At 43.0% G+C, this 22,571-nt stretch overlaps 1 protein-coding gene and 1 non-coding gene across 5 annotated transcripts in view; one reads left to right on the plus strand and one right to left on the minus strand.

The window, feature by feature from the left end:
• Positions 1-21,097, plus strand: part of ESR1 (estrogen receptor 1) — a 357,503-nt gene extending 336,406 nt beyond the window's left edge. For all 4 annotated transcript variants that reach the window (XM_057738591.1, XM_057738593.1, XM_057738590.1 and 1 more), the window contains exons 8-9: positions 11,639-11,822; positions 16,611-21,097. In XM_057738591.1, coding sequence (XP_057594574.1) covers positions 11,639-11,822; positions 16,611-16,845 — 419 coding nt within the window. In that variant the 3' untranslated portion in view covers positions 16,846-21,097. The remainder of the gene's footprint in view (positions 1-11,638; positions 11,823-16,610) is intronic.
• Positions 13,215-13,317, minus strand: LOC130856155 (U6 spliceosomal RNA). The gene has a single exon (XR_009054452.1). It is a non-coding gene; the product is annotated as a U6 spliceosomal RNA (small nuclear RNA).
• Positions 21,098-22,571: the final 1,474 nt, after the last annotated feature.

Below are 22,571 nucleotides of genomic sequence, written 5' to 3' on the forward strand. Positions count from 1 at the left end.
TACAGGTGCATATAGATTAAACGTAAACATAAAAACGGTGCCAGCTGTTGTCTGTCCCCTAGTTCTGCTTTGTTAATATGGTGTATCTTGTCATCTTGATGCATTGATGAAACATCTGATGCTGAAGCTGATGACATCCATTTGCTTGGTGTATGTTTACCAGAGGCTGCACTCTGGTCAGAGAGGCATTTATAATCATGATTAATGACAACAGGCTCCCATCACAGAGACTATTTCTTCTCTCCAGAGCCGAAATCTTTGCACTCTCTCTGTTAATTATTAGACGATTATTTACAGCATTGTTATTTTTAAGTGTAGAAGTAAGACAATGATTCAGAGTCCCTACATTTAGATGAAAGAACATTCAAAAAACATACTGACTATAAACACTAAGGATCATTCATTCTTAACAATTGAAGGTTTCTGATGGGAACAAGCCTTGGAATCTCAGATAGACACATTGTCAGGTATGCCCATGGCTGTCACAGTGGAGAAGATTTGATTGCATTATCTCTTGAGTTCTTCGTAATGCCAAACTTCCTCTCCAGGGAGCCTGCTTATTGTAATTTTGAGATAAATGGCTTTTCATAGTTATTAAGTTGTTCACCACCTTCTTGCTGGCTGATGGATTCTGTAGGCAGTCGACTCAACGTTTGGAGTCTTTCCTTGCTCCCACCTTAGAGTGTGGCCTTAAGCCTCATGGTCTCTGTTAATTTCTTGAACACTGGGTGTACCATGGACTCTGTCTTAGAAAGGCTATGCATTCAAGAGAAGCAACTCTGCCACTTACTTAGGGGGTGAGGGATGCCCTTTGATAAGCCACGTCCTTCATGTGTAAAATGGAAATAATGATACCTAACACACAGAATTGTTGTGACTATTGAAACAATGACTACCTAGTGCCTGGCACATAATAGGTGCACATAAATGTCAGTCTGTAGACTCTCCAAATATAAAAACCCTGGCTTTTGTCTCAGTGAAAGAAATGACCGTGTTTTTCTTAGCAGATGATAAATAACTTCCTACCTGGAAATTCTGAGGTGGGACTTCACCCCAGTCATTTGGGGTTAAAAAAAATTGCATTCTCACGGCAAAGATGTCCTTCTTGTGAGTGGAATAGTCTCAGGCCCCAGACGGGGTGGATTGGGTCCTATGTTTTCTTGCAGAGACTTCTTGGAGCTTCTGAGGAACTGGGGAAACCAGTCAAGTGCCTGTAGCCCGGGGAAGACTTGGGGGGTCTTATCTCTTTGGACGGGGCAAAGGCAGGAGACATTGGGAGACAAGAAATCCTTGCAATGATCCTGATGTTAGGAGCAGTTTTCCATGCATATTCAAGAACCTCGGAGGGAGGAGCAGCTGCTCATCCTTTTGTGTCCTCCCAGGAGCACCAACATAGGGGGAAGCCGTTTCTTAGGTCCTTGATTCAACCACCATTTTCATCCACCTTCTCTAGGATCTAGAAATTACCTGTCCATATTCTTAAGTTTGAATAATATACGGGACCAGTACAAAAAAAGAAAATTGCCACAGACTCCCCCAGTGCTGACTTAAAATGCTCTTTGTATTACAGTGTTGCTTAAATATGGATAATCATATTATGTAAATGGATGAGTGTAAATTCCATGTTCATAGTTCTTGCATACATACAAAACCAAAGCAAACTCACAAACTAAACACAAACTGAAAGGCAAACTGGTAAAAACGTTTTGGCAGGTATTGAGTTGCCGTTTGCAGCATGTGGGGGCAGACCTGCTTCTGCTAGTCTACCAAGCCTCTGTGAGGATCCTCTTCTCCCCCACTTGACTGCGTTCCAAAGGATGGCAGAACCTTTGCTTCTACAGCACCCTGTTTTGGCAAGAACATGTCACTTATGTATTTTGTTTGCTTCTGCATTTTTCTGAGATACTTAAGATACAGCTGTTAGACTTGAGGCCATCATGAGCATGGGTGAAAAATATGTAACTTAGGGAACAGTTCAAGATGATATGAATTATGTAGGTCCATCTCAATATTCCACCCATTTTCATCCACTTGGGGGTGGGGGGGTCTTTCAAAAAAATTCTGGTGTGGGGACCTACCCCCAGAGATTCTGATATAATTAACTACAAATATTGGTATTTGTTTAAAGCTCCCACCAAGACTTCAATCTCACCAGGACTGAGGTAGAACATTCTGAAATTAATGTCTTAATGATATTTTTTAGAATATTGGTAAGATAAAAGCACACAATTTTAAAAGGCTAAGAGACAGTTTTAAGGACCTTTGAGAATCCACTTTTAATTCTCAGGAGGGTATGGAAATTAGTTTGTAAACTACTGCTGTAGGTAATGAAATGTCAGCTAAATTAAACTAGTTTTCTAGTATATTATAAAATGAACCTTTCTGCAAACTGTGGGGAAGAACTGCTGGTACTCAGAACAATGCCTGGCTCTGGGGGCAGGAAATAGAGGCCTGTCTTTCACACACTGGTGGGGCAGGGGACACAGGCAATTAACAGATCATTTCAATGTCATGAGATAAGCACTGTGATGAAGGAGGCAGAGTGCTGCAGAGACAGACAGCAGGGTCTTTACCTGAGCACTGATGGCTTCAGCCGAGTCTTTAGGGTGAGTTGGACTTCGCTGGAGTCAGAAGAAAGTCTGTTGTCCTGGCAACAGAGAAAGTTCTGGCTCTACCATGAAACCAACAATGAGGGTCTCATCAAGCCACTGGACCTCTCATCATTGGTCTCCTCAACTATAAAATAGAAATAGTAGTTCGAAACAGTCCTGTTAACCCTACAGGTTTGTTATGACATAGCAAGACAGCTTAAAAACATGAGCTAATATCATCATTGCTGTTACAGCCAGGTTTTTTTTATAGGCAAAATATAATGTGATCTAATATCCTACAGAGGTTTTGGTGTTGAGATCTTCCTGTTCTAATCACAGAATGAGAATTACACTCAAGCCCTATATTTGGAAGGGCTGTAGGTGCCCTCTCTCTGCCCTCATGCCTGGCACACTGAACTATAAATCTAAATGTGTGTTGACACTTGAACTGAAGAAAAGCATGAAAAAACAGCAACAAAATCCCACTAATTTCTTGAGCTCAGGAGTAAAATAAAACACTGTTTTTAAATAGGGTTTTCTTTCCGCATATGATACTCATTGAACAAGTAAAAGCCATATGGAATATGCAGCTTCCTGAAACATTTCAATGGAAAGTCAGACTGTAAAGTTTTCAGTCTAAACCAAACACTCCTACACTTAGTTGGAAGACCTGCCTCTGGGCCTAGCCTTTCACATGTGGGCCCACGGCTACATCGACTGCTTCTCTTGGGTTGAAGGAAAGACGGAAAAACAAACTTCCTGCCTCTCCCATGGGGTCCTGGTCCTTGAGCACTTCTTCAGCCTCCTTCGGCACTTTCACCCAAGGGGTATATGGCTACTTTTGTATGTTGAGGTAGCTTGAGGTTGCCTCGGTTCTATTTTCTCTCAGTTTTTACTTTATATCTACATTTTTAGGTTTTGTTTTTCTTCTGGCATATAAGAAAGACAGCAATATTCCCACTGAACTGAGTGATATCCATGGATTTATAAGCTACTACATGTTAGTTTAACTACCATTTATTGAGGATTTACTACTTTTCCAGGCATTGTGTTAAGTGCTAGAAAGGAAAAGCTGCCTCTAATTGCCTCGTCTGTAAAATGGAAAGTAGCAGAAGTTCCTACATATTAGTTTGCATAAAGTGAGCCATGTAGACTGCTCCCTGCACCCTCTTCTTGATCACTGCCCTCAGCTGTGAAAGACCCCCAGGCAGGAATTTCTACACAGGACATATTATAAACATAATATTACAAACATCCCAAGTTCACTCCTTTGGAAGCAAATTATCATTTCAGAGAAAGTTGTTGTATTTTATTATCTATTATCTATATAGGTGCTTGTTAGGTCATTTTTAAGTTTTATGACTTGCACAGACACTGTGCTGGTGAAGCACTCATTCCAAGCAGTCAAGATGCACAAAGGGTTGGCATTTAGTATCTTACCTTCTGCCTTTGGTCCCTTTGCCACTGTTTTTATTGAGGGATATTTGCAAAAAGAGTTTTAAAGGGAGGTTCACTTACAACTCATCTCAGGAAGGACGACCTGGTTCCTGCAAAGATTTCATTTGCTCTGGGTTCTGGGGCTTTGTGTGATTAACGTGACCTTTCCTAGTCAATAATGAGCTTGGAGGAACAAGTTTACTATGTGTCCCCACCACCACTCTAGCTGTGCTCTTCTCTGGTGATCAAGAAGAGTGCCCTGTCTGATCTCAGGGATCCCAAGGATCGAGAGCAATCTAGTCTCCAGATTCTTGCAATTGGAAGCAGTTGGACACTGGGCTCCCTGATCCAGCTCCGAGGATGGCTAAGCATGGCTGTTGGGAGGGGGCACTGGCAGGAGCAGTTGTTTACTCTTTAAAAATGGCAGCAACAATACTGATGAATTAAACTCAGAATGTAAAATGTATTTTCATCTTGACCATGAAGCATCTGCCCTTACTCTTGGTAGAGCAGATGTTTCTCTTTGAGTGAGATAATATAACCTTTACATTCAGTGAAAGCCAAGCACTCGGTACCTTCTAGTAAGACCTTAATGCTCTGCTTCCTTTGTGTTCCAAACTTGCCACTCCTCGGGGGACAATGGGTTGCCAGTCTTTTGAAGCTGATCTTTTTTGTACTTAGTTAAGTAGCTCAGGTTACTGATGACATGTCAGAGGTATTTCCATGTAAGAAAATTTTTCTCAGAAACTTAGTAACAAATTTGTTAGTTCTCTTTTCTGCCGAAATGGCAAACCTTGAAGAGTTTTAGAAATATGAACAGCCTTAGGGATGATAGCAATATTATGAAAATAGTAATAAGTAATATCCTTACAGCAAGCTGCTTAGTCCTTGGAATATCCATCACCAACTCCGTTTCCCTCTCATCAGAGAAGTTTGACTTCACTCAGTTTATATGTGAGGGTTTCACGTGAACTTCACTCTTTTAAAAGGGTTTTGATTCTCAGAATGGTTTGAAAACCACTGAACTTAAATTAAATCCATAATCCTGGAATTCTGTGTCTCCTTTTTGCAATGTAATACATCCTTTCACAAGGCTCTATTAAGGAGTAATGAGACAAACGTGTCACAGTCATGTGGCACTTTTTCAACACAATTTTCATCTACTGTAGGGCTCACTTGAAATGATGGAACTGGTATATCTAAAGAATACATATCATCTACATGTCCACCTGTCTTTCTGAAATAGTAATTTTGGACACTAATTAACTTTTTCAAAATAATCAGCAAGAACTATCAGCCATTTCGCCATGTCGATTCTCTATCTAAGAAAAGGGGGAAAGATATATCTGAATCTTTGTGGCTCTGGAGATAGACATGCAGACCAGAACCAAGAAGGGGTGGTTTTTCTAGTCACACAAGAAGATGTCACTTCACAGTGATTAGCACTAATCATCACAGGGTTTTTAAACAGTGCTGTTCAACTCAGGATGACGTGAACATATGCACTTCAACCAACTATATATTCTTAGATCATATGTCGTTTATTTTGGCTTTGCGGTTAAGTCAGATGAATGTTTAATGACGTTTTACAAACATTTGTATTCACACTAACCCTGTTTATTAATTTGGCAGAGGAGGGAGGAGTGTCTTCTTCATTATTTTGTTTACATATTACCTATTCCACAGAGGATTTGAAATAGCTTACTAAATGTCATGTGATAGAAAGGGAGAAGGCAGTAATTGACGCAATCTGAAAAAAGGGAAAATAATGTGAAGAAAATAATAAATCTAGGAGTCAGATTAACACACAGTAGTCCATCTGTACAGTTCCTAGGAGTGGGCCACAAATTTGGCTCTCAATTTCCTTTGCTGGGCCAAAGCAAAGAGAACACATTCCATTATAAGGTCTACTGGCTTTTAATAAAAATAAAATAGACTAGCTGTTCAACATAAAAACTCCTTTAGGAAAATCTCTACAAGGTCTATTTCTCACAACCAGCACTTGATAAGGATTATGCAACTGAGAATTCAAGTGTTTTATTCCCTGATGAGAAAGTAGGGTGCAGACATTTGAGGCTGCGTATTAAGGGGAGAGCAATACATTTTGATAATCGGCTGGGCAATTGTCAGGGAGAAAGGCCTCCTGTGAAAATTGTTAGGTGTGCACAGGGTCTGCTAGGATGAGCTCTAGTCCTCACCATTCTACTGATAAGAGTGAAGGTCAGGGCTGGGCCAAGGCATTGGGACGCAGTAGGATGGATAATGTGGAGCAGGAGGCATTCAAATGCTGTTTCATCTCACACTGTACCAGATCAGGAGTCCAGTCTCCACTTTGCCTGTTCTGGATCATTTTCCTCCCGGAATGTCTGGTACAGATATCCAGGTGTGCTGTTTACCACTGCTGTATAAAAAATTACCCCAATATGTGTATAAAAACAGATGATTGAACTTGGTGTACCCCCCAAAAAATTAAAAAAAATAAATTAATTAATTAAAAAAAATTACCCCAAAACTTAATGGCTGAAAAAAGCAGAGGTACAGTTGGGACACCTGAATAATAAAGCTTAAAAACTAACCAGAACCTATTCCTATATGATAAGAAGAGAGAAATTAAATTGATTTAGTAATAACATGCCAAGAAAAATCAAAGACTGTGAAAGCAAACAAAAAAAAATTGAGGAAGTTAGATAATTTTGCAAATGAGCTGGGCTTTATTATAAGTGTGTTGTCAGAGTAACTTCCTCAAAGTAGGTTAAAGAAGTGCCAAAGTAAATAGATATATATATCCTATCTTACTAGCCCACTATATTCAAAGCAAATATTCAATATCTAGCACTTAAAAAGGCCTTGAGGACCATATCCTCTGGATAAATGATGGAAAAGAGATGATGGGTTGGAAAAAGAAACAGTAATACATATAAAACGTGATCAAGAAGTGTGTGGGAAGCCTCTGGAGATAACATCAGTGTAAGACAGAAAGACAAGAGCCTCAAAATAACATTAATACGTACTTTTCACAAAATGCATTTCTTATCATGTTACAAAATTATTTAAAAACACACAGGAGGCAATAACACGATATTTTATTGATGTCTGCTAATATTTCATTATAGTGGATTCTGATTTTGTTTAGGAAAGTCTTACATCTCTTCTGTTTATTTGCATCTAGTTGTGTTGCTGGTTGTAGTACCCAGACAACCGCACTAGGTGTATAGTGGGAAGAATTATATCATACATTCAACTGACAGATCATATTAAATTTAAATTTAAATATTAAAATAGTAAATGTATTTAAGCATTAAATAAATTATTCGATAATTCTGAGAAAATGTATTTCCTTTGAACTTTCTTCTCTATAGCCAACTCACAGACTGGACCTTTTGGGTAGAGTTTTGCAAAAGCTTTTCAAGACTTTTCACTACAATTTTTTATTTGGAGCAGGATAGTTCAGTAGGACACTCAAGAAAAAAATCCTTCATTCTTTGGGACTGTCCTGCACATTGTAGGACATCCAGTTCAGCCCTTCCCACTAAGTGGCTTTAGCAACCACAAGCCGTCAACACCCCATGAGGACCAGCAGCACCAGGAGGAGGAGCAGCAGTCAGAGGCGATGCCTAAAACAGATGCGGCGCTAGTGGAACTGTCAGCCTTGAAGGCATGTATGAGCAAGCACGCCATTTGGTTGTGGAAGCTGCTCGCAGCAGCACACCTAAAAGGCTGCTCTGCCGATGATCCCTGGGGCCTCCATGAGCCTGATCCCAAAAGTTCCTTTCTTATTCCAGCCGAGCGGCAGCTTTCCGGCCTAGACCACTTACAATTGTGGTTTTGAGGTTTCTTCACTCTCTTTTTTCCTTTGAGTCATTCCCTTTGCTTTTCTGGTCAAGCTACTATAGACGGACAGAAGGACTCTCCCAAGGTCTGCTGTCACATTCATCTTTCCGGAAAAGAAAAAAAAAAATGGCCTTACTTGAAGACTGTCCTCAAGCATCCAGCGAGCCTCAGCCTTCCTCACTTCTCCAGGAACAGTTATACGTGCCCCGCAGTGGAGGTCAGCGGCCAGGTGTACAGAGCCCCAGGTTGCACTAGTGTTTCCTCTGGACACAGTCATGTGCATATGTCCACTGCAGTGTCCATATCTGCTTTCTTCCAGCTTCCAAAGATGCCGTCATCTGGAAAAGTGTGAGGGGTAGCGAGGGCATTCCTGTGGGATGGAGCAGAAAGGAGGAAGGAAGAAAGAGAGTGTCCAAGCAGAGGAAGAGAAGGGGAGAGAGAGCAGAAGCAAGAGTCACTGAGAGCCAGAGAGGCAGAAAGGCTGAGATCTCTTATCTAAGGGGTGTCCATGCAGCTCCACTCCCCATTCTTTCCTGCCACCATATTTCTCCATGAACTCTTCCTAAAACTCCCAGTATTGGCTGCAAGATTCAGAATACGTAGAAGCTCAGATTTGCCAGCAACACTTCGAGACTGGATAATGACACACAGATTGTTTTTTTCCATCTTTGGGGTTTGGAGCAGCCTGGGGAGTTGTAAAAGCCTGCCTTGTTGTAAGACTATTTCTGAAGGTCCACACTGTCTGATCACTGGCTCCGTGCTGCTGGGAACAGTGGCACAGCTGTCCAGGGTGGCAGGGACCACCTGGGATATGGAAATTACCAGGAGCCCCGTCTGGCTCTTGCCAGAGCACCCGAAGCACTCTGGGAATTCGGATTTCTGTTGTTTCTCTCCACTGGCCCTTTAGGGGCAATAGGCAGCAAACACAGACCACGTTTTTTTTTTTTTGCCATAAAAGCCCAAAAGGAAGATGGCTGCTGTTGTCAATTACTGGCATCTCAACAGGACCATATATTTATTTCTAAGTATATTTGCACAGCTAGGAAGCATCTGCTGACAAGGATGAGATGATAAGCTGTACTGGTGCCAAAACAGGACTAGAAAAAACAGGCTTGTTCTGAGAATGGCTTGCATCCCGAGAGTCAGTGTTAAGAAGATCCTTCCTCCACAGGCTGCTCGTAGGACATTAACGCTTAAAAGAAAATAAGGATTGGAATCCCTATCTCATAACCTAGTGTCTGCACACAGTAGGTTCTCAATGAGAGCATGCCGGGTAGCGGGGGAGGACCTGTGGGAAGATGGGGAACCAGCAGCACTCCCGGAGACTGAGTGCCAAGGCTCTTACCTCCACTGGAGAGGGCAGCATGCAACACAGGCCCTCAGGACGTCCACAGTACGGCACAGGATGCTCTCACCCTGTGCACACGAGCAGGAGGAGGAGCAGGTGCCTCCTGAGTGCCACCTTCCCAAACAGGAACGTGGAAGCTGTTAGCTCCTCAATGCTGTGGTTTCTTTGAACAAGAATGGGAGTTTTGGTGAACGAGGCCAGCATCCTGGGTGGTAACAAAAAAGGAAATTGGTAGAAAATGCATCATCCAAGTTGGATTAACTCAGCTCTGTGGCCTGGGCAGGTTCCCAGGACATCCAGCCAGATGCAGGGCCTCTGAGAGACACGAGGCTAGAATGTGCGTGATGACATGAGGGCAGGGAGAGGCAGGGCTGTGGGGCTCAGCAGGGGCTGCCCCTGACCCCCCAACCCCCTAGCGTACATGTCCCCTGCCATCCCTTACCTCTGGGCCAACACCAAGGCCGCTGGACATTTGCCCATTTTTCTAGTGTACACAATCTTTCTCTATCAGAAGCCCACATGGAACATAAGAAATCCAGAGGTTTCTTTCTTATCCCAATGCCTGTCCACTGCTTACTCATTCTGTGCTTTATTTGCTTTTGATCAGAGCACTTCTGGGTACCAAAAGGTACATTATTCTATTCTACTGCTGTAAGCCAAGAGCCTGACCATTCTGGTTTGGTTGTTGTTGTATTTGTTTTAAATATTAGCCAATTTCCATTCTGGGCAATTATTGGGTTGGCCAAAAAGTTCACTCGGGTTTTTCTGAGCTCCTCTTTGTGGGTGTTTTCCCCATTTCCAACCTACAGGCTGCTGTGTGAGCAGTAACTCATCACTGCATTTCCAGTACAAAGTCAGGGATTCATATACTTGGGGGCCTTTGACTTGAAAATACCAGTGAGGATGGGGGGAGGGGAGGAGAAGAAATATATTTATGGGGCAGGGGGAGCAGTGGGCTACTAAGATCGAAAAAAAAATGTTGCTAAATAGACATATATCTTGAGAAAAATACCATGTCATCTGCTCCCTTCTAGATGACATGCTTGGGCAAGATGAGCTGATTTCTGCAGTGTTTACTTAATAGAACATCCGTCCTTGTGGTCTCAAGACAAGACCACTCCATCCCGCCCTCCTTTTGCTTTCAGTACTTCTCACCTCTTTATCACTTACCGTCCTTTGCAACTTGGGCTGAGCTCATAACTTAAGTCAAAGAGTCAGAATTCTTTCAGTTGCAAATGACAGAAACCCAACTCACAGGATCTTAAGCAAACAGGGGATTTATGGATTCATGTGTTAGAAGGGATACTATGGAAGCTCTAAGGTCAAATAAAAAAGTAAGAACCAGGACCTTATGACTGGAACCAGGATTTCTCCCCTCCCTCTCCTGCCCCCTCCCAAGGCAGGTCGCTGCTTGGCTTCATTCTGCAGGGGAAGCCCCACATACTGGGAAGATGGCACTTACAAGTCCCATATTCTCATCGCCCCAGCGCCTCCACCCTAGAGGAAGGAATTTCCGTCCACAGCTGCCATATACAAGCTCAGAAAAAACTTGGATTGTCTAGCTCGGGGCTAATACTATCCAAAAGAATAGAGTGACCTGATTGTCTAATTTCAGTCTTGAGTCCACCTCTGGCCCCAAGAGCACGATTTATTATCAGAAGAAAGGCAAGGGCGGGGTTGGGGGGGGGGGGGTGGTAGGCATGCCTGGCGGTGAAGAACAGCAGTTCCTGGGGTCCTCGCTACTGTCCCATGATAAACCTCTCAGCTGAGGATGAAAAGTACGAAGGCCCCAAACCTGACTTGCAATGTAACAGCAAATTAAATCCTATCTGGAAAAATTACCTGTCAGTCACGTAGTAAATCACTTTTACTCTCCGCGTGCATCTCACGGAGATTGAGCATCACGTGTCTCCCGAGAGCCTCGGTTATAAGACCGGATGTGGAGTCAGTACATTGAGTTATTCTCAACTCTGCTCCGTCCCATCGAATGAGCTCAGCAGGTTAATGCAGCTCTCTGCCCTTCGGTTTCTTCATGTGCAAAGGAACAATAACGCCTCCTTCGTGGAGTTGTCACCAGAGTTAATGGGAAAGTTAGCATTGGTGACAGGCCTGTCAGAGGAGAGGTGGCTGGTGTAACCATCATGGCCCCAAGGCGAACTGTGCCTTGCCAGGGAATCTTGATGAAAAATCCTGGAAACTGGCTGCCAGACAGGAGGCCACATGAGTTTCCTAGATGTGTGCTCTCAGACATGTGTATTCATAAGGAATTTGCACAGCTGCCTACACCAAATAGATCCTGAACTTCCGCGTTGCTGGGTAGGGGTGTGGGTGGGGAGGGGCACTGGTACAGTATTTCCTCCCATGCACGTTCCCCGCTTCCTGGACCTCATCCTCTTTGTGTTTCTCTCTCTCACTCTCTCTGCACATTCAGGAGTGTACACATTTCTGTCCAGCACCCTGAAGTCTCTGGAAGAGAAGGACCATATCCACCGTGTCCTGGACAAGATCACAGACACCTTGATCCATCTGATGGCCAAAGCGGGCCTGACTCTGCAGCAGCAACACCGGCGTCTGGCCCAGCTCCTCCTCATCCTCTCTCACTTCAGGCACATGAGGTGAGGCCTCCATGGGTTTCCCATGGGAGGGAAGTAAAGAAATCAAATCCCCAACCATATGTTACCGCTGGCCCAGGAAGGGCTGATGCCTGAATACAGATAACACGCTTGGGACACTTCCGGGCGCAGAGTGAGCATAAATGCTGTGGGAGGATAGTAGAGCGAGGCATTAAATCTGTCTGGGGTGTGGGCGGGTGTCAGAGAAGGGTACACCCGGGAGGTGAAATTTACGCTTAGTTTGGCGCATGCGCAAGATCTACAGGGGAAGCGTGGGAAGCGTGCGCAGCGTGCAGGTCAGGGGAGGAGGCCCCATTCGGTTGTTCAGTTTGTCCCAGCCCATCAAGGGAAGTGTGTGAGCACACTCGTCCTCAGAACATCCGTTACTGTTCCTGTGTCGCACTCTCCTTACTTACAAGCAGAAATTCTGAGTGAGAGACTCTGGGTCCAAACACCTCGTGGAGGGTCAATTGACTCCTGGGTTCCTCTCAATCCATTCCTGTCCCCACCGTTGCCATTACCCTAGTCCTAGCCACCATCATTTCCTCCTGGATTCCTGCCCCAGCTGCCTAACCTGTCTCTCTGTCTTCAGCCTAGATCCTTCCTAATTCATTCTCCACAGTAGATCATTCTGATACCAAATCTGATCACACTGCTTTCCTACTTAAAGCCTTGACTTGGCTTCCCATTGCTTTTAGATGAAAGTATAAATCCATATATCTTGCTTATGTTACTTTTTTTTAAAGAACTTTTATTGAGATATAATTGACATACAATAAACTGCATATATTTAAAGTGTATAATTTGATATTTTTTTCCTCATTAGTAATGTATATATGGCAATCCCAATTTCCCAATTCATCCCACCCCAACACCTCCCCCCACCCCCCAATTTCCCCCTTGGTGTCTATTTCTCTACATCTGTATCTCTCTTTCTGCCTTGCAAACTGGTTGATCTGTACCATTTCTCTAGATTCTGCATATATGTATTAATATACATTTGTTTTTCTCTTTCTGACTTACTTCACTATGCATGACAGTCTCCAGGTCGATCCATGTCTCTACAAATGTCCCAATTTCATCACTTTTTTTGGCTGAGTAATATTCCATTGTATATTTGTACCATGTCTTCTTTATCCATTCATCTATTGATGGGCATTTAGGTTGCTTCCATGTCCTGGCTAGTGTGAATAGTGCTGCAATGAACATTGTGGTACATGTTTCTTTTTGGATTATGGTTTTCTCAGGGTATATGCCCAGGAATGGGATTGCTAGGTCATATGGTAGTTCTATTTTTAGTTTTTCAAGGAACCGCCACACTATTCTCCATAGTGGCTGTATCCATTTACATTCCCACCAACAGTGCAAGAGGGTTCCTTTTCTCCACACCCTCTGAAAAATATGGAACGCTTCACGAATTTGCATGTCATCCTTGCGCAGGGCCCATGCTAATCTTCTCTGTATCGTTCCAATTTTAGTATATGTGCTGCAGAAGCAAGCAATGCTTATGTTATTTCTTGTGTTCTAGCCTTACTTAACTTTTAGGACTTCCTGGTAGTCTGGGCTCTAGTCTTAATCAACTGTTCTCTGAGTCAAGGGGGAGGTCTGCTTCAGGCTGCAGATCAGCTGCACAGCTGTTTCCTTCCTCTGGGCTCACACACACATTTGCGGGTCAGCTGATGGAAGCTGGGCACAGTGGAAGACTCTGCGTCAAGCTGCAGGCCTGAAGGTTGGCCGGGTGACTACCCCGTGTGCCACTTGTCCACCTTGTACCCAAAGGAGGGCTGGGACATGCTCTTCTCATGTTGCTGGCAGAGGCACAAGAAAGCAAGTCTGTTTGGGGAAGCACATTTTAATCTTTTAGTTGTCATGTCCATGAATATTCCATTGGCCAAGCAAGTCACATGATAAGGCCCAAAGTCAATGATCAGGGACACGTGGCACACAGAGTAAATCTTTCTGAACAGTAGGCTAATCTAGCATAGCTTAGATATGACTCCTTGCAGGAAGTATCTCCTAACCCTTAACACCTAGATGGGATTTACAGCCTGTTCTTCTTGATTGTTATTGTTCATTTTACTATTTTTCAGCACCATTAGACTGCAAACCCTCTGAGGCAGTTAGCACAACCTGTTTTGCTTACTCTGTGTACCCAGTACCCCCAAGCACAGGGCTTGGCATGTAGTAACTACTGAATAAATATTTTCTATAGGAGGTAAGGAAGGACATTAGCAGAGGAAATAGAGCCTTTCTGTGTCAGAGGTTAAAAGTGACCTTGTTTCCATTCTAAATGGCTGGCCAGAGGCTTAGTGGGTACCATTTCCATGAACAGAACTCAGCCTGCAGAGAAGAGATGAAGAAAGTATCAGATTCTTTACTCCAGAAAGGCCACAACAATGAGGTGACGTGATGATACCCCTGCGTGATGAAGTCTCTATGACCTTGGGCTTACACCAGGACCTACGAATGAAAAAGGGTTTCCATTTCTTAGTGTCTATAAGGGAAGGGCCAAGGTATCTAGAAAAAGTTATATTAATTTTTAAGGGGTCTTTAAACCTTGAGACTGTGAGTCAAATAGCAAGAAGTTCATCCCATTAAAGTCCTAAGTGCCTGCTTTTCTGGAGATAATTTTGCAAATTGTTAACTTCTTGAGAAAGTGAATGTATCTTTCTTTCTTTGCATATCCCACAGTTTTACATGTCCTATATGCTCACAACATTATTACTGAGTGAATGAGTGACTAAGTATGAATGAACAAATTATCTGAGATTTTCCCTAAGAATCTGAAATTCACAAATGATGGCTTCCATTTGGCAAAGTTGAGTTGGGGAGAAATAGACATTCTCTATTCTCAGGGAGTCCCCAAGAATCCCTGTGTCACAGATAAAGAACACATCACCCAGGTCAAGTAGGTGACTGCATTCAGTGTACACATTTTCAGTCCTTTCCCATCCATTTCTTTGGATGTATATTACACAGAGGGAAGAGGGGGATGGATAAGAATAACCTAAACCTCTACCAGATTTCCTGGCTGAGAGAGTAATCTTCCCCTTGAAGAAAATGTATTAGCTTTACTCTGAGCTAGGAATTTCACTGATGTAGAAACCATGTACCACAGATGAAGGTTTTGTTGTTGCTGCTGTTGTTGTTGTTGTTAGGGATTGCTGAATTTTCAAATCGATTAACTGCTTGTCAGCATTAGCAAGCCTAATTAGTTAATACCAAGTTTATTTGCACTGCATATACAGGCCTTGCTAGTTTTACAGGCAACACCCCAAGAGCAACGGCAGTGAGGGTTCCTGCTTGAAGAGCTGGAGCGAATTGTGTGAAGAGCTGGAGAGAAGTTGCAATTCTATTGCAAGCTTTGAGCTTTCTCTCTCTCTCCTCTCTCTCTCTCTCTCTCTCTCTCTCACACACATACTCCCCAAGCCCCCGCCAACAACAATATTGTGCTGCCTCATTACAGCCAATCTAAATCACAGAACTCTGTTGTGTTAAGCTTGGCCCCAGCCATATGTTGTTATTCAGAGCATTTAACACCAGATTTCATCTGATAGTAAATGTGATTCATTAGGTTGCAAGAGGAAGACGGTGTCAGATCCAGGGGGCATTTAATTTTAACAGCATTTTAAATTAAAACAAAAATTAAAAAAAACCAAAATCCCACTTCAAAACGTAATTTAGGCGGTTGTGTTCCACAGCCCGGGTCGCTCTGATGCTGTGTTTTCATGGCATGTCTCCAACTAGAGCTGACTTTTCCCCTACTGAAAATGCAAGTGTTTTTTAGGATGCTCTTAGTCTGCCTACTCATGACACATGATTCTTTTAAAAGAAATTTCAAGCTAGATAATAGTTTTTTTTTTTTTTCTTCCTGGTGGTGGTGTGGTGGAGACAAAGCAGAGCTGGGCTGGTGGAGGAGGAAAGTGGGGGAGAGTGGTAAAAGGAGAAATGCCATTTCCCTGCATTTCCCTGTGTCCATCTATCCTATATTTTCTGAGCATTTACTGTGTTCTTGCCACTGTTCTAGGTCTACAGGATGGACAATTGCTGCTGCTTGTGGAACTTGAACTGTGTGCATTGGGGTGTGTGTGGCTGTGTGTCTGTGTGTGCACGCACATGCTTAGGGATCAAGAGTAAAAAATACACAGATACATAAATACACACATAGAAGAATTTCAGGTTGACATGCATGCTGGGAGGAAAACAGAGTAATGTGAAAGCTGACGGCTAAAGCTGTAGGGCCTTGAGCCCACTACCATTGGGGTTATGGAAGGCCTTTCAGAGCAGGTGGCATGTGAAGATGGAGGGGAAATGCATCCAGGTGGGGAGTGGGGACAGCAAGTGCAGATACCCTGAGTCTGGAAGTAAAGAGCTCAGTTTCTTTAGGGACAACATGAAAACTAGGGTGGCTAAAGGGAGTGGGTTAGGGAGGGAGGCCCGACAAGCCGTGTCAGTTGGACCTTGTGCAGCACAGACAGAAACTGAGATTTTATTCTGAGTTAAACAGGAAGCAACTGGACTGTTTTAAGCAAGAGAACTTCTTGAACTGTTTTGCACATTTAAAAATCTTCCTATCTGATGGTGTATCTCATCTATTCTCTTTTTAGATGTAATGGCGAGAAAGGGAAAGAAAGTCACCCGCATAGTAAATCCTAAAACGGCTCTTGAAACAGGAAGAAAGGATGGCACATCAGTGTCTCTGGGGTGTTTTTTACTTGCCCTTCCTCAGCATTTCAGCAGTCCGGGGCTAGGGATGATTTAACGTGGTCCTGTCTGTCTTCCCATCCACAGTAACAAAGGCATGGAGCATCTGTACAGCATGAAGTGTAAGAATGTGGTGCCCCTCTATGACCTGCTGCTGGAGATGCTGGATGCTCACCGCCTGCACGCCCCAGCCAACCTCGGGAGCGCGCCCACGGAGGACGTGAACCAGAGCCAGCTGGCCACCGCCAGCTCGACTTCATCGCATTCCTTGCAAACGTATTACATCACTGGGGAGGCAGACGATTTCCCCACCACAATCTGAGAGCTCCCCAGCTCCCCCAAGGTTCTGAGAATCCCTGTTGCACTTGGCCCGCATCATGCATCACCCTAGCCGATGTCTGCCCCTGCACATACTCTGGCATGCACCCACTGTTGGCTTTCTAATATGGGTGGCCCTTTGTTTGCGCGCTCAGTTCTAAGTGGTACACCTTCTTCTGGGAACAGCCAAAGGGATTCCAGGGCTAATTTCATGTAACAGCTCTCTCTTTCTCCCTTTGCTACCTTACTCAGCCTGAGGATTCCCTTACTGTTTCATGACTGAGCTCGGTCTACGAGGTGGGCTCAGATGACTGTGCACTTTAGCTATCTGTGACCCAGGCCTGGAGAGTGGACATTTCACCTCCGTGAATGTGAAGCACTTTTAAACGGATCTAAGCATAAGCCACAGGAAAGAATTGGAAATGGCTCCTTTAATTGCTGACTTGGAGAAAGCTAGGTCCAGGGTTCGTTGTAACGTCCTCTTGTATTCCTATAGGAACATATCGTTTTATTAAAGTCAGACCTTAAAGCTTTTGCTCTGTTGCATGGCTATAGCAGAATATCTGGTGGTTGTCCACCCGCTTCCCCTATAGGAATACAAGATGCACACAGGGAAGGAAGAGCCCCTAATTGTCAAGACTTTGTCAATTTAATACACTGCACCTTCAGATTTGCTGAACGCTTTACCATTAGCTTTTTAGAGCACGAGGTATAGGTCATGGGTTCCGGTTAATCCTTGCTTCCTGTGGACTCTTGGAAAACAGCAAGTTGGTCCCAGATAAGTCACCTCCACATACAAGAGATAAATTCTTGTTTTTTGTTTTTGTTTCCATTTTATAAAAGAAAGCCCTCTCCCCCCAGGACTTGCAGTAGTAAATGGGCTTCAGGACCTGTTCCGGTGTGATCTCACTCTTATCAGCAGAGGGTGCTCTACTTGGCTCTTCCTGGTGTGTAACTTACAAGGTGAATTAGGTGTAGTGCCCAGGCTATGACCAAGGGCAGTTTAAATGAGCGGGCACCCTGGTGACACTTTTAGCCCTGGGGCACTGGGCTTAATAGTAAATGTGCATGATTCTTGTAGGTACAAAAGACCAAAGAGGAAAACAGGGCAGAAACTGGATAAAACTGTGAGGCTCGTGGTGGCCCTCCCACAGGCTACAGCCACTTCGAAGTGCTGCTGGCAGACCCCACACTGCACTGCGGGGCTGCCCTGGGGTCCATGGGGCAGTCCTCCTCTTCCTCATTTCCCCGTGTGGCCCTGGTGGGGGCACACTGTGGGCGGGGGAGGAGGGCCAGGATTGGAGCACTTCATACTCAGGCTGCCTGGGGCCTGATTAGACCATACCTGCCCTTGGTTGTTTAAAGCTCATCCAAAAATCAGGGTTTGGCCTTGAGGGAAAAAAAAAAGAAAAGAAAGAAATAGCTTCCCCCAGAGTCTATTTCATTAAACTTCAGAAACCAAGCGAGCGAGACTAGAATTGGGCCATAGGAATCCTTAAACCTATAGGCTAAACAAGAAAGGCACACTCCAGCCACAGGGCAGGCTTCCCTGGGTCTTTGCTTCTCTAAAGCAATTACCGGTGATTTCCCCTTCTCAGCTAAAAAGAAAGTTTGGTTTTCTCTGGTGACCACATTGTCTATAACTCGAACCTGCTTGATAGGCAGTGTGTTAGCCAACGACCCAGCCAAGCTTCTAGGGATTCTCTTGGGATACCTGTTTCAAACGTGGATTTCATTAATTTCTGATTACCCAGTAAGTGATCACCAAAGGACTGGGAACGTGGGAGGGCCAAAAAAAAAAAAAAAAAAAAAAAGTGTTTTCACAAGTGCATCTAAATTTGAGGGCAGTTTTATGTATCTGCAGTAAGAATGTTTAGAACATAATTCTTTTGTTGTCTTTGTTTAAGAAGCACCTTATATAGTGTAATATATATTTTTTTGAAATTGCAATGCTTGTTTATCAGACAATTGAATGTAGTAATTCTGTTCTGGATTTAATTTGACTGGGTTAACATTCAAAACCAACGAAAAATGTTTACTTTTTTTGTATTACTACCTTGTCATGTAGTCATTGATGCCTAAGGCCTGGTGATTATTCATTTAAATGAAGATCACATTTCATATCAACTTTTATATCCACAGTAGACAAAATAGCACTAATCCAGATGCCTATTGTTGGATATTGAATGATAGATAATCATATGTAGCAGAGATTATGCCTGAAAAGGAAAATTATTCAGGGCAGCTAATTTTGCTTTACCAAAATATAAGTAGTAATATTTTTGGACAGTAGCTAATGGGTCAGTGGGTTCTTTTTAATGTTTATACTTAGATTTTCTTTTAAAAAAATAAAAACAAAAAAAAATTCTAGAACTATAGATGATGTAATACCAGCTAAATCCAAACAATAATCCAGTGGAGGGTTTTACATTATTCACCTAATATGTTTATATTCATGTTAAGATACTACTACATTTGAAATGGGTAGAGAACACCAACTGGTTGGTATGTTAGCCCAGGAGTTTCAAGTAATTTTAGAAATATCTTCTTATTCTTATTTGAAGTGCCACTAATGGACAGCTGTTGCTTTGCAGCTGATGTTAACTCTTGGGTATAGGGAATATGCTGTATTTTTTCCCCCACTCTGAGACAATTTACAGTTTGAAAGACATGGTCGATTGGGATGGGGTGGGTGGGATAGGGTAGGGTAGGGAAGTGGGCGTAGGAATTTGAAGAATGGGAGATATCGTAATAAGAGTCTTGCAAGTATTTTGAAGCAGATCAATAATGTCGCCTGGGGTATGCACCAGGGTTCAGTATTTCACTTGTGCCCTGTTAGTCACAAACAGCTAGCTGCATCTGACAGCCATTCCTATAATGGCAGCTTGAGTTCTAGGGAAGAACTAGCAGCATCCGCAGTACAATCCAAGGAATAGCTAGTGTCCTGTGTCTCTTTTCGCTATTGCCGAGCTCCAGGCTTGTGGTAATGATTCTGTAATGCTGTCATGCAACAATCAGAGAGGCTAGTTCATCCAAATAGAAAGACCCTATGTAGGTTACAAAACAGCCCCTAAGAAAGTGTAGTCAATGATTAGATTTCCCTATTAACCTTGCAGCTGTGTTTAACCATGCCATATCCCAAGCCTTTTGGGGGCTGAACAAATAAGGGACTTACTGATAATTTATTTCTGATCCCATTAAGATGTTCTTGGGTTAAAATATTATACACTGAAATGGCCATTGATTTAAGCTGTTGGTTTAACTACCCCTGCGTGAAACCAATTCCAAATCCCCTCCTCTTCATACTTCCCAACTCTCGGATGAACTGTGGATACTGGGAGTGATCCCTAGGACCAGCATAATGTCTGATATTCACAGGCAAATTTGCTTCAGGAAACTAGTTACTGGAGAGACGAATAGAGTCATACGTAGCTTCTGAGACAACTGTGATTGTTTGTGGTGCAAATCTTGAGAGGATGATCCAGATGACACTGCACTTCCTGGGTGAACACCCTGAAAACTTACTCTTAACTGGAGCAGATGACTTTAACTGTGGTCCCAAATATCCACCTTTTCATTAGTGTTATTTCTCTGTTTCTAACTGCAGTTCCTTTCCATTTGGATTAAAGTGAGTGTGGCCTCTTTCTAAGTCACTTAAAGTTGTTTTCTAAGTAACTGCTGCCTCTATTATGACACTTCAACTTGCACTGTCTTTCAGAGATTCAAGAAAAATTTCTATTCTTTTCTTTTTTTTGCGTCCAAACGTGCCTGAACTTTTTAAATATGTAAATGCTGCCATGTTTCAAACCTATCTTCGGTGTGTTTTTACAGAGCTGTGTACCCTGGAAACCACATTCAGTCCCATGAGCAGGTGCCTGAGGCATGGACCCCTTTGCATTCACAGAGAGGTCATTGGTCATAGAGACTTGAATTAATAAGTGACATTATGCCAGTTTATGTTCTCTCACGGCTTATAAACAATGCTTTTCGTGCACTACATATTCTTCAGTGTAGAGCTCTTGTTTTATGGGGAAAAGCTCAAATGCCAAATTGTGTTTGAAGGATGAATATGCCCTTTTGCTGATGCATACTATTATTGATGTGATTCTGTTTTGTTGCAGCTTTGCTTTGTTTAATGAAACACACTTGTAAACCTCTTTTGCACCTTCAAAAAGTAAAGAATCCAGTGGGATGCTCAAGCACCTTAAACAAGTTTCTCTACCTATTTGATGTTCAAAATAAAGAATTAAATGAAAGACGTTTGGTTTTTTGTTTTTTTGTCAGCTCCCTTCCTGCTGGTGGTTCAGCACCGCCTGCCCAAGATCAAGGTGGTGATTGATGTGCATCTGTAGAGCACAGTGAATTCAGATGATCAGTCTAGGCTTTCCTTCTACCCCCACCTACCCCCCAACCCCTGCTGCAGGCACAGAAGAGAATGTATGGACCTTGGAGTCAAGCAGACCTGGCTGCCCTTCTTGGCTCCGGCACATACAAGTTTTATGACCACTGGTCATGAATTTTCAGAATCTCTGCTTCCTTATCAACAAAATGGTGATAGTAACACCTCATTCACAGGGCAATTGTGAAGATTATATGAAATTCTCATTAAAATAGTAGTTGTTTTCTAATGCCAGATCTCACCCCCTTCCTGGTGGGGAAGAAGAGTAGTTATTTTTGAATGAATGAGCGAATGGATGAATGAATGATCTGAAACACATAATTGCTCAGAAACCTCTCCCCCATCATGCACGTGAAGCAGGAAAGACTGGTTCATCCCCACCCCATTCCACCTCTGGTTCCATTTTAGGACTCCCTTCCCTTTGCAGAGTTACCTGCATATTCTCTTCTTTTCCCATTTTCTCCATAATTTAACTGGTGAATTGGCGGGGGTAGTGGGGGGTATAATGTGACTAATTGAGAGGGAACATAAAATGCACACAGGCTCAGCAGCTAGATTAGGCAGTTTTAATCCTCATTCTACCATTTATTGTGTGACCCTGGGCAAGCTAATTTCCCTGTGCCTCAGGTTCTTCACCTGTAAAGACGGATAATAGTGCCACCTGCCTGGAAGCGTTGCTGTGAAGACTATACGGGGTAATTCATGGAGAGCATTTAAAGAGAGTGGCTGGCACTGCTTCCTCCTTTCCCAAGTGCTCTCCAACTATGTGTCTGCCCTTACTTTGTTATTAGGATGAGTTTAGTTTTTTCCATTGTTTGAGTCATTTGAACTCCAAGAAGCTTATTTTGTTTTCTTGTTCTATCATCCCTGGGCAAGTTCTCCAGTCCTGATTTTCCTTGGTTTCCTCACATCTAAAGTGTAAAAAGAACAATACCCACCCCCCAGGACTATTATGAAGATCAAAAGAGAGAAATGTCTCACGGGCCTGGTACAGGATCTACCCATAGTAACCACTCAATACCTGTTAGCCATCACTATTGTAATTATTTTGCTCTGTGAGCACTTGTATTTAATGGGATCATTGATAGGACTGGATTTAAATTTGCCACTTTATTATTGTTTTGTACATGTCTCCTGTCTTTTTCATTCCTCTATTCCTCCTTACTGGCCCCTCCTTTGTTTCAATTAAATATCTTTAGGGTATCATTTTAATTTTTCTGTTGATTTTTTTGTTTACTATTTTAAAATTATTTTCTTAGTGGTTACTCTTATACTATGCCTCTTAACCTATCACAGTCTATTTTAGATTAATACTAACTTAAATTTGATAA

The sequence above is a fragment of the Hippopotamus amphibius genome, chromosome 6 (genome assembly GCF_030028045.1).
Source record: "Hippopotamus amphibius kiboko isolate mHipAmp2 chromosome 6, mHipAmp2.hap2, whole genome shotgun sequence".
Lineage (NCBI taxonomy): Eukaryota > Metazoa > Chordata > Mammalia > Artiodactyla > Hippopotamidae > Hippopotamus > Hippopotamus amphibius.